Consider the following 14,422-nt stretch of genomic DNA (forward strand, 5'->3'; position numbering starts at 1 on the left):
TGGGCATTACTCTCAATTTGTTATTATTGAAAAATATATACTAATATAATTTAATAAAAAAATAGAAGTGACAATGGCCTTGGATGAAACTATGTTTCATCCGTGAAGGATTTATTTTGGAAATTTTGTTTAGAACTTGATATCAAAGTTAGATTATTGGAAGGGTATTATGGTCTTTTCAAAGGAAAGATTTTTTATCCTTCCCCTTTAAATGACATAAGCATGTGGGAAAGGAGAGAAATTTCTCCAGTCTTCTTCAGTTTTCTTCTTCATCTCCACAGTGGGTTCTTGCATAAGGTAAGTTTGTCTTCAGTAAAGAATTTCTTTCGTTTTAAAGTTATATTTTTTTCTTTGGGTTGTAAGAAAGCTTTAGGTGACTTAAAACTCAAAGATGAATAAGTTATGAAAGATTGAAGGTAAAGAGTTTTTAAGTGAATTATTGAAAAAGGAGTAAGTGAATTTTTAAGTTAAATTTGACTTGTGAAGGGTCTAATTAAGAGATATGAAGTGATAGAATTGAATTTAGAACATGTTGAAATTTGAGTATGATTCTGTCATATTCAGGGTAATTCATATTTTGAAATTCAAAATTATAATTAATTATTTATTTTATAAATTATATATATCTTAAAATTTAATTTGTATCTATCTTGAAGATATTTTTTTAATATATCAGTATTTACTCTAAAAATATATATTTTTTTTATTGTCCTCTCGATTTTAAAGCATTGCCTTGACTAATCCATGCTGACTCGCGTTGCACACTTGACTTTTGTGTGTGAGTCTCCCAGTAGGGATTTTCTGCATACACAAGAACTTAAACTCGAGATCTTGCTTAAACGAAATCAAGTTGCTTACCGCCTAAATCAATTCCTTTTGGTACTCTAAAAAATATCTTTAAATTCATTACTAACAGAGGACCCTTAAGTTAATTATGGCTAAATTAGAGCAAACATATTTGACTGATCATGAGTTTTAAACTCACTAGAACCATTCTACTATTCACTAAAGTTTTTTTCCCTCTCTTTTTGATACTATTAGAATTACATTTAGAATTTGTTAAAGAAAATTGTGGTCGAATTAACAAAATGCCGTTGGGAACATGCACCATGTGTGGTAGTACAACGGAGTGAGAAAACTTTGACCTATTAGAATTAACAAAAAGTCCAAACTCTACATTAAGGCCATGCGACAAATATTAGTAATGAAATTTTTAACGACTAGGAGGAATGAGACACCTAAATAATAACACTAGACATTTAAATTGATTCAAAAAAGTATGAATTTAGGGGTAAAGATGAACCAACAACGATGAAGATGAAGATGGGCGACGCATGTTGACATGACAACCGACGACGATGACTGGTGATGAAAACTGACAATGGGCGATAACGACGATGAGTGGCGAGTAGAGACGTTAACTTTGACTGAATTTAGGGGTCATATCATATTTTATATAGAGTTTAAGAGTTAGATTAGTATTTTATGTAAAGTGTAAGGTCAAATTAATATTTTGTCTAAATTCAGAGGTCAAATTAAAATTTAACCATTTTTACCAACAATAAGGACCAAAGATAAAAGTGACTAAAACTAAAACCTTTTTAAACCGGTGACAAAACCTAACGGATAAAAAACATAAGATATCACTTGTATAATTTACCCTTAATAAAATTCATAATAATATTTGATATTTCAACTGTTTAGGGAATGATATTGTGCCAACCCTACCTATGTTAAGCTCATGAATTTTAGAAGTTACCAAAGGCTCGGCTAGACCCGTCAATGTAGTGTCACCTATGATTATTTTCTTGTTACGAAAAAAAATGTTTTATTTTAAATTTCGAGTTCGAGGCATGATGAGTTATATAATATATAGATTCGAGTTGGGATGAGATTATACTTTAGATAAAAAATCACTGATCCAACCCGACCTTATATAAATTGTTAATTTACTCATTTATATTTATAATATATTTAAAGTTTTAGAGGTTTTTTATTTTTATAATGATAAAATATATTCTTTAATAGTAAAAAATGTAATAAATTATTATAAAATAGATTATTTTAATCATTTAAAATATAATAAATGATTACAGATATATTATTATTAAATATATTATTTTAATTATTTTAAAATACTAATATATTATATATAGTTAATATTGTTCAAACCCTGTCTATAATAAGCTAATGGGTTTTAAAAGGGCTCGACCTGGCCCATCAAAGTAGTGTAACCAATGATCAGTTTGTATTGTAGTTTTCTTGTTATAGAAAAACGTTTGACGTTACCTGTTATAAGTTGTCTATCTTCGCTTTCTTTCATATTTGTTCCTATCGTCCTTCCCCAAATAAAATCATCTATTGAAAAACACAAAGGAAATAGAGAAGATAAAGAGGGAAGATGCAAGGCTTGATCAAAACTAGAATCGAATTACCATAGATGTTGGTATTGGAGATTCTCTCAAAGCTTCCTGTTAAATCCTTGACCCGTTTCAGGTGCGTTTGTAAGCCCTGGTCTTCATCTTTTGAAACCCCTCATTTCATTACCAAACATCATCAGAACAATCTCAAAAACAATAACCTTAATCTCCTTCTCAAACACTGTCATGGAGACACCAGTGATGACATCCATTATTTCTCTCAACTTTTGACCGAGAAAGACCAAAACTTTATAGTAAAACACAATATTCACTTACCCTTTTTCGATAATTTTGTGCATGCACCTTTAGTTCTTGGCCTTTGTAATGGGATATTGTGTTTAGTAGAGCGAGTAGTTGGACATAATGTTGCCCTTTGGAACCCATCTACCAGAGAGTTTAAAATCCATCCTCAATCCACAGTCCAACGCCCTCCTGGACTACTGGAATTCTCCAGTTTTGATTGCTTTGGTTTTGGGTATGATTCTCAAACCGATGACTTCAAAGTTGTAAGATTTGTTACTTATTACTTTGAAGAGAATCTAGATGAAGGGTTGATGGTAGATTGGAACAACCAAGTTGAGTTATATTCGCTCAAAAGCGATTCATGGAAGGAAATTTCATTTCCTGAGGTTGATGGTTTTCCTTCTATTATGTTTAATAATTATGTCAATGGGTTTATTTATTTCCAGGCTTTTGCAATTGATAACCGTATTCTTTCGTTTGATATGGTTAATGAAAAGTTTTCAACTTCACCACTGCCTGAATTTGGTGGGAGTTTAGAACAATATTATTTGGAACTTTTGGACTTCAATGGATTTCTTGGTGCTCTTTTTTACCCAAGGGAAGGAACTGACAAGTCTTTTTATTTATGGGTTATGAATGGGTCATGGACTAAACAATTCAGTGTTAAATCTGTTGTTGGAGTTGAGAGGCCTTTGGGGTTTTGGAAAAATGGCTAGTTGTTTCTTGAGAGCTCAGATCAAGAACTAGTTTTATTTGATCCGTCCATACAAGAGCTTAGAAATCTTGGTATTCACGCTTATCAAGAAACAATGCACATTACTTCTTATGTTGAGAGCTTGGTTCCATTGAATGGAAGATCAGAGCATGAGGAATGTATAATACGACGGCCAGCGGGAGGTGAAACAAATTGATGTTCAACACTAAGACGGACGGGGAGTTACAACAAAAGAGGTAAGATTTAATGGGATTTGGTCTCTTCCTATGCACTTTATGTTAACTATATTGTCTACTGATGTTCTCAAGTATTGTTGTTATTGTTTGAAATGTATATGCATGCCCTAGATATTGACTTGTTTAGGTTTCTGTTTGCTTTTGGTTGTTTTAGTGGATGCACGAAATTACGTCCTACAGATTTTCTTAGGTTTTAACTCTGATCTGCAATTCTATTGACCTGCATATCATGATTGCAGGTGCATATATATGATACACACGGAGTGCTCTTCGTACTTGAATTTTCTTCTGAGAGCTCAACGTTCCCAATAGTTGAATGTAATTTGAAGTTGAACATACGAAGTATTGTTATTATTATCTGTACTTTAGATCCAATGAAACAGTGTCAATGTTTTGGTCTTGTTTTGTGTGAAGCCATTGTTAATGGTATTTACAGGGGTAAATGTATTAACACTACTTTCTTGAAACCTTTCCTTCGTGGAATATGTCTGGAAATTATTGTCTTTTTTCTGGATATACATGATAATTCACATGAGCTTCTTTGTGTGATTATAAAGAGTTTGCTTGGTTTTGCATGTTTGTTTTTCCAATTTAAGAGTTGGAATTCCAGACCTTTTTGTGTGTGATGATTTTCACTCCTGACCTCAGTTATTTGTTTTAGAGGTAAATGGATTGTAGTCTTGCAGAGGTCTTGTTTTAGGTTGTTCGTGCTTGGATGTGAGTGCCAAATATGAGTATTTTGATAGTTTTTTCATGTCGTTGGAGGGTCCTTAGAGGATCATATTCTCATACCTATATCCTGAAATGTACGAACACAGGATACGAGATACCTGCAAATCGAATAGCACTTACAGGATACCTGTAGAGATTTTGGACAAATTAGTGCTCATTAATTTGATAGTTTTGCTGAAACAAGATACGCCTTGTATCATACATCACATGACTGCAGAATAAAATAAGGTTTGGCTTGTTACTTAGATCTGTATTTCTCTAAAAATATTCATATCCTATATTTATGTTACTTAGAATCTCATTGCAGGTGCGTTAGTTTATACTTCTTGATGAATCTTTAATGGGAAAACATAAAACAAAGTTGAAAACTATTGTCTCGAAGAAATATATATGGATTGAAAGAGCACTTGTAGAACCTCCAGCAGTAGATTCTACTAGATTTGGCTTCCTTAGTTTTGGGTATGATTCTCAAACTGATGACTTCAAAGTTGTAATATTTGTTACTAATTACTTTGAAGAGAATCTAGTTGAAGGGTTGATGGCAGATTGGAACAACCAAGTGAGTTATATTCCCTTAAAAGTGATTAAAATTGAGTTATAGGGAGGCAGTTGGGGATTCTGATGAGTGATGACCTTATTCTTTCGGTCGATATGGTCAATGAATAGTTTTCAACTTTACCACTACCTGAATTTGGTGAGACTTTAGCACAATACTATTTGCAGCTTTTGGACTTCAATGGATTGCTTGGTGCTATTTTTTTATCCAAGGGATGGAACTAATAAGTCTTTTGATTTATGGGTTATGAATGGATCATGGACTAATAAGTCTTTTGATTTATGGGAAGGAACTAGTTTTATTTAATCCCTCCATACAAAAGCTTAGAAATATTGGTATTCACGCTTATCAGGAAACAATGCACATTACTGCTCGTGTTGAGAGCTTGGTTCCATTGAATGGAAGATTAGAGCATGAGGAACGTATAATACGACGGCCTCCTGAGTCCCATACTTGAATTGTTCTTCAAAGAGCTAGATGTCTACCATACTTGAATGAAATTTGAAGTTGAATATAGGAACTATTAGCGTTGTTGGTATGCTCGTGAAACCAAAGTTATGAACCCTGCACAATGCTACTACATTGGTCGAACATGAAGCACCTGAACTTCCATCTCTCGTTCCACAGTAGGCAACTAGTGCTCACCCAATTCCTCCATAACTTTACATTTTTTTCATATTGTTAATATTATTGTGTATCCAAAATGAAGATGTCTAGATCTTAGTATCAGGGGTGTGCAAAGATCCGCATCCGAATTTTTGTATCACTAAAATTGTGATCCGAATATGATCTGGAATAACAATATATTCGAATTTTCGGATATCCAAACCAAATATATCACTTATTATGTTGCTATCCAGCGGTGTGTGGCTTCGATTATCTTTGACGGTAACCACGCCTTGTGCTCATATTTTTTTAACAAAGTGCTAAAGCAGATACGTTGTTGCATTTGATGAGGTTTTAAAGACTTTAATTCTTTTCCCTGTCCCGTGAAATACTGTTGAAGAGATGGAGCTTAGTCCACTGAAAAGAAATTACACCATTCTTCTGTAGTATTCATAAATTGTTCTTCCACTCTCACTGTTTATCTCCTCATATGTTTCCGAATTCCATCTCGAATGTAGAACAACATACAATATTGTACCAGTAATACACGTGCAATGTCTTAATGTTATGTTATATTGAATTTATAGCTCCAGCAACTCAGTGAGTTCAACCGGCTGACAATATGAAGCCATATACAAGGGACTGAAATAAAATACATAATAAATAACATGTTCGAAATACAAAGATTAAAGCTTCATGTAGTGACTAAAATGGAAAATTGCAAATGTGGAGACCTTTCCCACATGAATAACCCATGCTCTAAACATATGGTCTCTACCTCTCAAGACGGCGCCGTTTGGTTTCTTAAATATAAGTCAAACTTGTGCCCTAAATGGCTAAGAAACACTTTGTATCTCTTTCATCTTTTTCCTAAAAGCAGAAATCACATGCTCTCTCCATCTCATCTTCTCTTCCATCGAGAAGAAGCCGGCCACGACGACAGCCGCCGTAAATCGGCGCCGTTAGTGGAAAACTTCCCTAAAACGAATACTTTTGAAACCCAAATCTCACTGGGCCTCTCTTTGAACTAAAAAATCAAAGATTCAAAGCCTAAAACAAATTTTCAAAGACTCCAAACCCTAAAAACACTCCCTTTTCGAGACCCCTAAACTACCCACACAAGCCTCAAGATCCTAAAAGTGAGGTTTTACCCTCGGGAACAATGAAGAAGCGAAGGCAACCCTCCCTCAAAGGTATCATTTTCTAGGTTTTCTTCTCCTTTTTTGTGGTTTTGTATTTGGTTCGAAAATGGTGTTTCTCCTGTCGATTTTTCTCCCTTGTCTGAAGATAGTGATTGGGTTGCATTTCTCTTTTTGTTTTTTCTTTCTCTCCAAAATTCATCCCTTCTTCGAATCTTCTTGCATGTTATATATATATATGGAGAAAAGACTTCCTTTTCCACATTTGATGGGTCTTCACGCGTGGGTCTAGCTGATGGGTTTAATATGTTTGGGTTTAGAATTTTAAATGGGTTTTTAGTTTTGTAATATTTGGTTCTTGTAAATGTACTTTAATTTGATCCAATGGTTTAAAAATATGTGATTAATCATAGCTGCTGCCAAACTGCATAACATGGGATAATTAAATCTTATATTTTATTAAATTACATTCGATGTTTGGGTTTGAAGGGCTGTAAATTATTGATGCCTAACTTCTGAACTGAAACAATGTGTGTGCCACCACTACAAACAAACAGAATAAACTGAAACACATGTGTATCCCACTTAAAACAAACTGAAACAGAAACACAACACTTTTAATATAACAGACTGAAATAGAAACTGAAACAAGTTTGATGCTACATTTACAATATAAAAAGGACTAACCATTGTCAATATTATACACATAGTGAATGTTGATTGTGAGAGTATTGATTGTAACAATGTTGTTGAATTATAAGTTGGTGGTTATTTTGGTGATTTGTTCCTTAGTTCTAGTTACAGCTCAACCCCCCATACATTTTTATAAACTCAGTCTCCAATGGCCTCTTGCTGTGTGTAATTCCGGCAGAATGGCTTGTGGTACTCCCATCCCGACTGTCTTAACCATCCACGGTATATGGCCTCAAGATGCCAACGACGTTCCGATTCCCCCTACAACGCAGCCACTAATCCCTGTTACTCCAAGGCACCCATTACTGACAGACTAGTTCTTGAGGTAAGCATCTCATCAACTTTTTTATTTACTTTTTTATTTACTTTTTTATTTGTATTTAAATTTATATATATGATCTAAAGTATATTTCTCTAATTTAGACTACTGCATTTACTCCAATTGAAAGCAACTTAATATCATTATGGCCAGACTTGAAGAACCCTACTCAACCGGGTACTGGCTTTTGGAAGCATGAATGGTTAAATCATGGAACATGTTCTGATTACCCTAATAATCCTCTTGATTACTTCAAATCTGCCTTAACAAAAGAGCTAAAACAAAGTTGAAAACTATTGTCTCGAAGCAAAATATATGGATTGAAAGAGCACTTGTAGAACCTCCAGCAGTAGATTCTACTAGATTTGGCTTCCTTGGTTTTGGGTATGATTCTCAAACTGATGACTTCAAAGTTGTAAGATTTGTTACTAATTACTTTGAAGAGAATCTAGTTGAAGGGTAGATGGCAGATTGGAACAACCAAGTCGAGTTATATTCCCTTAAAAGTGATTCAAGTTGAGTTATAGGGAGGCAGTTGGGGATTCTGATGAGTGATGACCTTATTCTTTCGGTCGATATGGTCAATGAATAGTTTTAAACTTTACCACTACCTGAATTTGGTGAGACTTTAGCACAATACTATTTGCAGCTTTTGGACTTCAACGGATTGCTTGGTGCTATTTTTTTATCCAAGGGAAGGAACTAATAAGTCTTTTGATTTATGGGTTATGAATGGATCATGGACTAAAAAGTCTTTTGTTTTATGGGAAGGAACTAGTTTTATTTGATCCCTCCATACAAAAGCTTAGAAATCTTGGTATTCATGCTTAACAGGAAACAATGCACATTACTGCTTGTGTTGAGAGCTTGGTTCCATTGAATGGAAGATCACAGCATGAGGAACGTATAATACGACGGCCTCCTGAGTCCCATACTTGATTGTGCTTCAGAGAGCTAGATGTCTCCCATACTAGAATGAAATTTGAAGTTGAATATAGGAACTATTAGTGTTGTTGTTGGTATGCTCGTGAAACCACAGTTATGAACCCTACACACAGCTACTACATTGGTCGAACATGAAGCACCTGAACTTCCATCTTTCGCTCCACAGTAGGCAACTGGTGCTCACCCAATTCATCCATAACTTACTTTTTTCATATTGTTAATATTATTGTATATCCAAAATGAAGATGTCTAGATCTTAGTATCAGGGGTGTGCAAAGATCCGTATCTGAATTTTGGGATCACAAAAATTGTAATCCGAATCTGATCCGGAATAACCGTATATTCGAATTTTCGGATATCCAAACCAAATATATCACTTATTATGTTGTTATCCAGCAGTGTGTGGCTTCGATTATCTTTGACGGTAACCAGGCCTTGTGCGTAAGGCTGTAAAATCAGGTAATCGGGCAGGTTTCAGTCGGATCTTGAAAGGTCGGATAAAATCAGATACATGTCAACTCGGGTTGATTTGACACCAGATCCAGATCGGGTTCAGGTCAAGTCATTTTCAGATCGAATCGATGTCAGTTCAGGTCAAAACAGTTCAGGCCTGAAGCAGATAAAGACCAGGTTAATTCAGGTTCGGGTGGACTTCAGTCGGATCTCGTTCAGATCGGGTCACATCATTGACAGATAAAATTCAGTTCGGATGTTAACCAAATACGGATTGAGTTCAGGTCGGATCGTTTTTATTTTTGGATTAATTATTTTGTCATCTTTCGTGATTGTTGAATTGTAAGTTGTAATTTTATATAATTTTGAGTAAATTAAGAGAAAAATAAATATCCATGGATCAATTTTGTAAAAAATATAAATTTAAGGACAAAATTGAAGAAATGTAAAATTACAAATAAAATTTTAAAATATAAATTAAACAACACACGTAGGTAAGGGACTAAATTGAAATAAATTTAAAATGTGAGGTTTAAATTAATATAAAAAAGGACTAAATTAAAAACATTTAAAAAGTTATGGGCCAGTTACAAAAAGATAAATAACAACTAACAATGGGCCAAATGAAGACGCAAACATAAATTTAAGAACTAAATTGAATACATATAAAAGTGAAAGACTTAAAATTGAAATAAATTAAAAAAAAGATTAAATCGAAATAAATACAAAATGTGAAGAAATAATGAAAAATATAGTAAATTGTATTCATTTAAAAAATTGAAAAAATATAATATATATATAATATAAGTTTATATATAAACTATATTTATATTATAAACTATATAATTATTATAAGTTATTTATATAAATTATGTTTATATCAATTATATATGTAAACTATATATGTATAAACTATAAAAGTATGTAGTTTATAAACTATAATTTATATTAATATAATATATATATATATATATATATATATATATATATATATATATATTATTCAAAGTGAGTGGTGAGAAAAAACTCTTGTGTGAAAATTTTTGATTTTATTTGGGAATTTAGAAGGAAATTGAGAATTTTTTAGAATATAGGAAAATTGAGAATTTAGAGGGAAATTGAGAAATTTAGAGGGAATAGAAAATTTTGGAGAGAAATTGAGAATTGAGATTTTATTTGAAAAGATATTTTGGGTTAATTAGGCTCATGCTCCTCCAACAATCATCATTTTCCCACTTGTATTTGATTTTTGATTTCTTTCATTTTAGTCATGGTTTAATTGTAAATATCTTCTTGAATTTTCAATTTGATGCAATTTAATCATGTATACATTCTAATTACTTTTAATTTTCTATATATATATATATATGTATATAAATTATATATATATAAACTATATAAGATATATAGTTTATAAATTATAATTTATATTAATATATAATATATATGTATGTATAACTAATATAATTAATCTATAGATTATATATATATATATATTATAGAAACACAATGCATAAACTATATAAAGTAATAAAGTATATAGTTTATAAAACACTAAATCTTAAATCCTAAATTGTGAACCCTAAATCATTAACCCTAATGTTACTTATTTTTTGGTTTTATTATTACTTATTCATAACAACAAAATAAATGGGCTATTAATGTGAATTAACCTAACATGCAACTAAAATATTAATTGTGCAAATGAAATTAATATGACATATACTACTATTTATGAACCATATAATATGCAATGTGACATACTAATTATTTAACACCTAATTAATCATGTTTTATATAATTTACATTTAAATAATCTTATTAATTTAATTAAATAATTTTATATAATATGTATGTATAAACCATGTATAGTATATATAAACTATATATATATAACCTATATATATATACTATATAAAGTAAATTACTTATATAGTTTATAGCAACACTATGCATAAACTATATAAAGTAATAAAATATATAGTTTATAGAAACCCTAAACCTTAAATACTAAATTATAAACCTTGAACCATAAACATTAAACCCTAAACTATAAACCCTAATATAAATGGACTAGCACTAAACCATAAACATTAAACCCTAAATAATTGCAAGTTATAATTGTATATGATTTCGAGTAAATTACCAAAAAATCATGGATCAATTTTGTAAAAAAATATAAATTTAAGGAAAAATTGAAGAAATGTAAAATTACAAATAAAATTTTAAAATAAAAATTAAACAGCTCACATAGGTAAGGGACTAAATCAAAATAAATTTAAAATGTGAGGTTTAAATTAATATAAAATGACTAAATTAAACACATTTAAAAAATTATGGATCAGTTACAAAAATATAAATAATAACTAACAATGGATCAAATGAAGATGCAAATATCAACCATCTAATTTTATTCATCCAATAATTTTAAATTTATATAAAACTAAAAGAATATATTTTGCAATTAAATTCTAACCCAACATCAAATCCAAATTCAAATGAGTTCACACACAAATGATACAGAAGCACTTGAAAACCGTGACTCAGTCTGTGTCGGACACTATTTCAAAAATCAGAATAAAAATAAATAAATAAACCGTCCCCGCCAACCAACCACTTGCCCATTAAACAATACCAGGCAATGAAACTGAAAAACAGGGATCCAGCCAGCATTTGTACAAAAAGGTTAATCTAAATATTCCAATCTTTTTACTAAATCTACCAAGAAAATAATAAAACAATGGGGGAATATTTGGAATAAGATTGGGCAGTGGGGACGTGGGTGTGTTCCCCACTCTTGTCTCCATGTCTTTTCCATCTTATTTTAATATTTTCAATCCAATTATATCAAAATTTATGTTATTTTATTTATATTTTGTGTACACCATTTTTAAAATTTATATCAAGGTTGTGGCATTTTTATAATATCTTTATTTTTTAAAATGATATTCAAATACTATTATTTATTAAAATGATATGCGTTTATGTAGAAGTGTTATTTTAAAAGTATAAATAATTTACATTTAAATAATTTTATTAATTTTATTAAAAAAAATTATACAATATGTCTATTTATTAATTTAATTATTATAATAAATATTTTATTATAACATTTAAAAAATAATCATATTAATTTTTTAATTACATCATAAACTAAAAAACTCATAATTTTATTAAAATCTTATAATTTCGTCCATGGTAATATAAAAGTCAGGTAAATATCATATTAGATCATTAACAAGTCGGATCATTTACATGTCAGGTTAAAAATAGGTCAGATTGAAAACAGGTCAGGTTGAAAACAGGTCGGGTAATACCAGTTATTTACCAGGTCAATATCGAGTTCGCGTTCATATCAGTCGGATGTTGTTCGGGTTTGGGTATCATATTTTCGGTTCAATTCGGGTTCAAGTCGTTCTCAGGTCGGATGAAGGTCGGGTTCGGATCCACATTTTCCAGGTCTAAATCGGGTTCAGGTCAACACCAGTTCCGACTCAAGTCGGTTTCGGATCGCTACAGTGCAGGTCAAAAACAATTTTGACTCGGGTCGATTTCAGTCAGTTTTATAGGTTGGGTCAGCTTTTTACAGCCCTACTTGTGCGCATATTTTTTTAACAAAGTGCTAAAGCGGATACGTTGCTGCATTTGATGGGGTTTTAAAGACTTTAATTCTTTTCACTTTCCCGTGAAATACTATTGAAGAGATGGAGCTTAGTCCACTGAAAAGAAATTACACCATCCTTCTGCGGTATTCATGCATTGTTCTTCCACTCTCACAAGCTGGAGTTGGTACATATTAACTACAATCATTCTGGGCTCGAATAGTTAAAACCATTGATGATGGTTTGATGAATCTGAAGATGAAGAAGATCTGTTTTCTTGAAAAGAATAAGCTGATGACATCAATAACTGAGCATTAACATCGCTATTTTAGATGGGAAACCATGGCACTTCTTGCTTATATGCAACATTCTTCAGCAACTTCCCGTTTATTTTTCGGATATTCGGATAATCTAAAATGGATATTTTTTCGATCCGTATCTAATTTTCTAACTGGATATCCGATCCGAATTATCCAAAACAAAATCGGATTAGATTATTCAAATCGGATATTTTTACACACCCTACCTAATATCTTACTCTTCTACTGAATTTCAAATATTTTCGAATGATATTAATATTATTCTTAAATGATTTTCATCTATATTTAGAATCATTAATAATATCATAACTTTTCATTTTAATGGATCAATCTCTTAATGGGAATTAGATCAAAACAAAATCATAAATTAGAACCTAATTTAATAGAAAATTAAACAAAATATATTAGATTTTTCAAGTTAAATTGAATAGGTTGTAAATGTAATCTTTAATATCAGATTACAATATTTATATAAAATTATCAATCAATGATTAATATAATTGAGCGAGATCGCGCTTATAACATGTTATAAAACTATATGATTTGTAGTAAGAACAAAAGAGAAAAATAACAATGCAAGAGAGATAATATTATTTTTTAACTGTTTATGTATCATGTGCTTTACATAGTTACTATTTAGAGGGTTAGAATTGTAATAAAAACTAGAATGTTACAAAGACATAAAAGATCAAAGGTTTAAGAAACTAAAAGATAAAATGATTATTTTGATAACGTTATTCTTTCGTTTGATATGATCAGTGAAAAGTTTTCAACTTTATCATTGCTTGAAATTGGTGGGAATTTAGCACAATATGATTTCCAACTTTTAGACTTCAATGGATTGCTTGGTGCTATTGTTTACCCGAGGAAAAAAGCTCAAAAATCTTTTGATTTATGGGTTATGAGTGGGTCGTGGACTAAACAATTTAGTGTTGAATCTGTCCGTGGAGTTGGGAGGCCTTTGTAGTTTTGGGAAAATGTCGAATTATTTCTTGAGAGCTCGAATCATGAACTAGTTATGTTGTACCCTTCCATACGAGAGCTTTACGAGAGCTTTAAAATCTTTGTATTCATACTTATCAGGGAACAATGCACATTATTGCTTATGTTGAGAGTTTGGTTCCATTGAATGAAAGATCAGAGCCTGAGGAACGTATAATACGACGACTCCGGAGGCAGATCAAATTGACATCAAAGACAAAGATGGATAGGGAACTACATTCAAAAGAGGTATGATTTCATGTGATTTTATATATATGGAAGATGATGATGACAAGTTTGTTTAGGGTTCTATTTGTTTTTGGTTGTTTTAGTGCATTTGTGAAATTTATGGTGTGGTTTTCATACTTGAATTGTGCTTTATAGAGCTTGATGTCTCCAGTACTTTAATGATCCCAAAACTAAAGTTGTATGTCTCGTTAAAATCCTCCCTAAACTTATATG

At 31.4% G+C, this 14,422-nt stretch overlaps 1 protein-coding gene across 1 annotated transcript; it reads left to right on the top strand.

Annotated features, from left to right (window-relative positions):
• The first annotated feature begins 2,421 nt into the window (after window positions 1–2,421).
• LOC120168897 (putative F-box protein At3g16210) lies at window positions 2,422–14,219 on the top strand. Its single transcript, XM_039177162.1, has 3 exons — window positions 2,422–3,049; window positions 3,201–3,560; window positions 14,177–14,219. Exons 1-2 carry the CDS (start codon window positions 2,441–2,443, stop codon window positions 3,297–3,299), a joined length of 708 nt encoding a protein of 235 aa, XP_039033093.1. The 5' UTR covers window positions 2,422–2,440; the 3' UTR covers window positions 3,300–3,560; window positions 14,177–14,219.
• Window positions 14,220–14,422: the final 203 nt, after the last annotated feature.

Source organism: Hibiscus syriacus, unplaced genomic scaffold (assembly GCF_006381635.1).
Source record: "Hibiscus syriacus cultivar Baekdansim isolate YM2019G1 unplaced genomic scaffold, ASM638163v2 tig00111741_pilon, whole genome shotgun sequence".
NCBI classification, from domain to species: Eukaryota; Viridiplantae; Streptophyta; class Magnoliopsida; order Malvales; family Malvaceae; genus Hibiscus; species Hibiscus syriacus.

Bases quoted from the DNA above. Each gene is read 5' to 3' on its own strand.
- LOC120168897 (XM_039177162.1), top strand. From the start codon at position 2,441: ATGTTGGTATTGGAGATTCTCTCAAAGCTTCCTGTTAAATCCTTGACC. The intron at 3,050-3,200 runs GTTGATGGTTTT...GTGGGAGTTTAG, and splicing joins AGGAAATTTCATTTCCTGAG to AACAATATTATTTGGAACTT.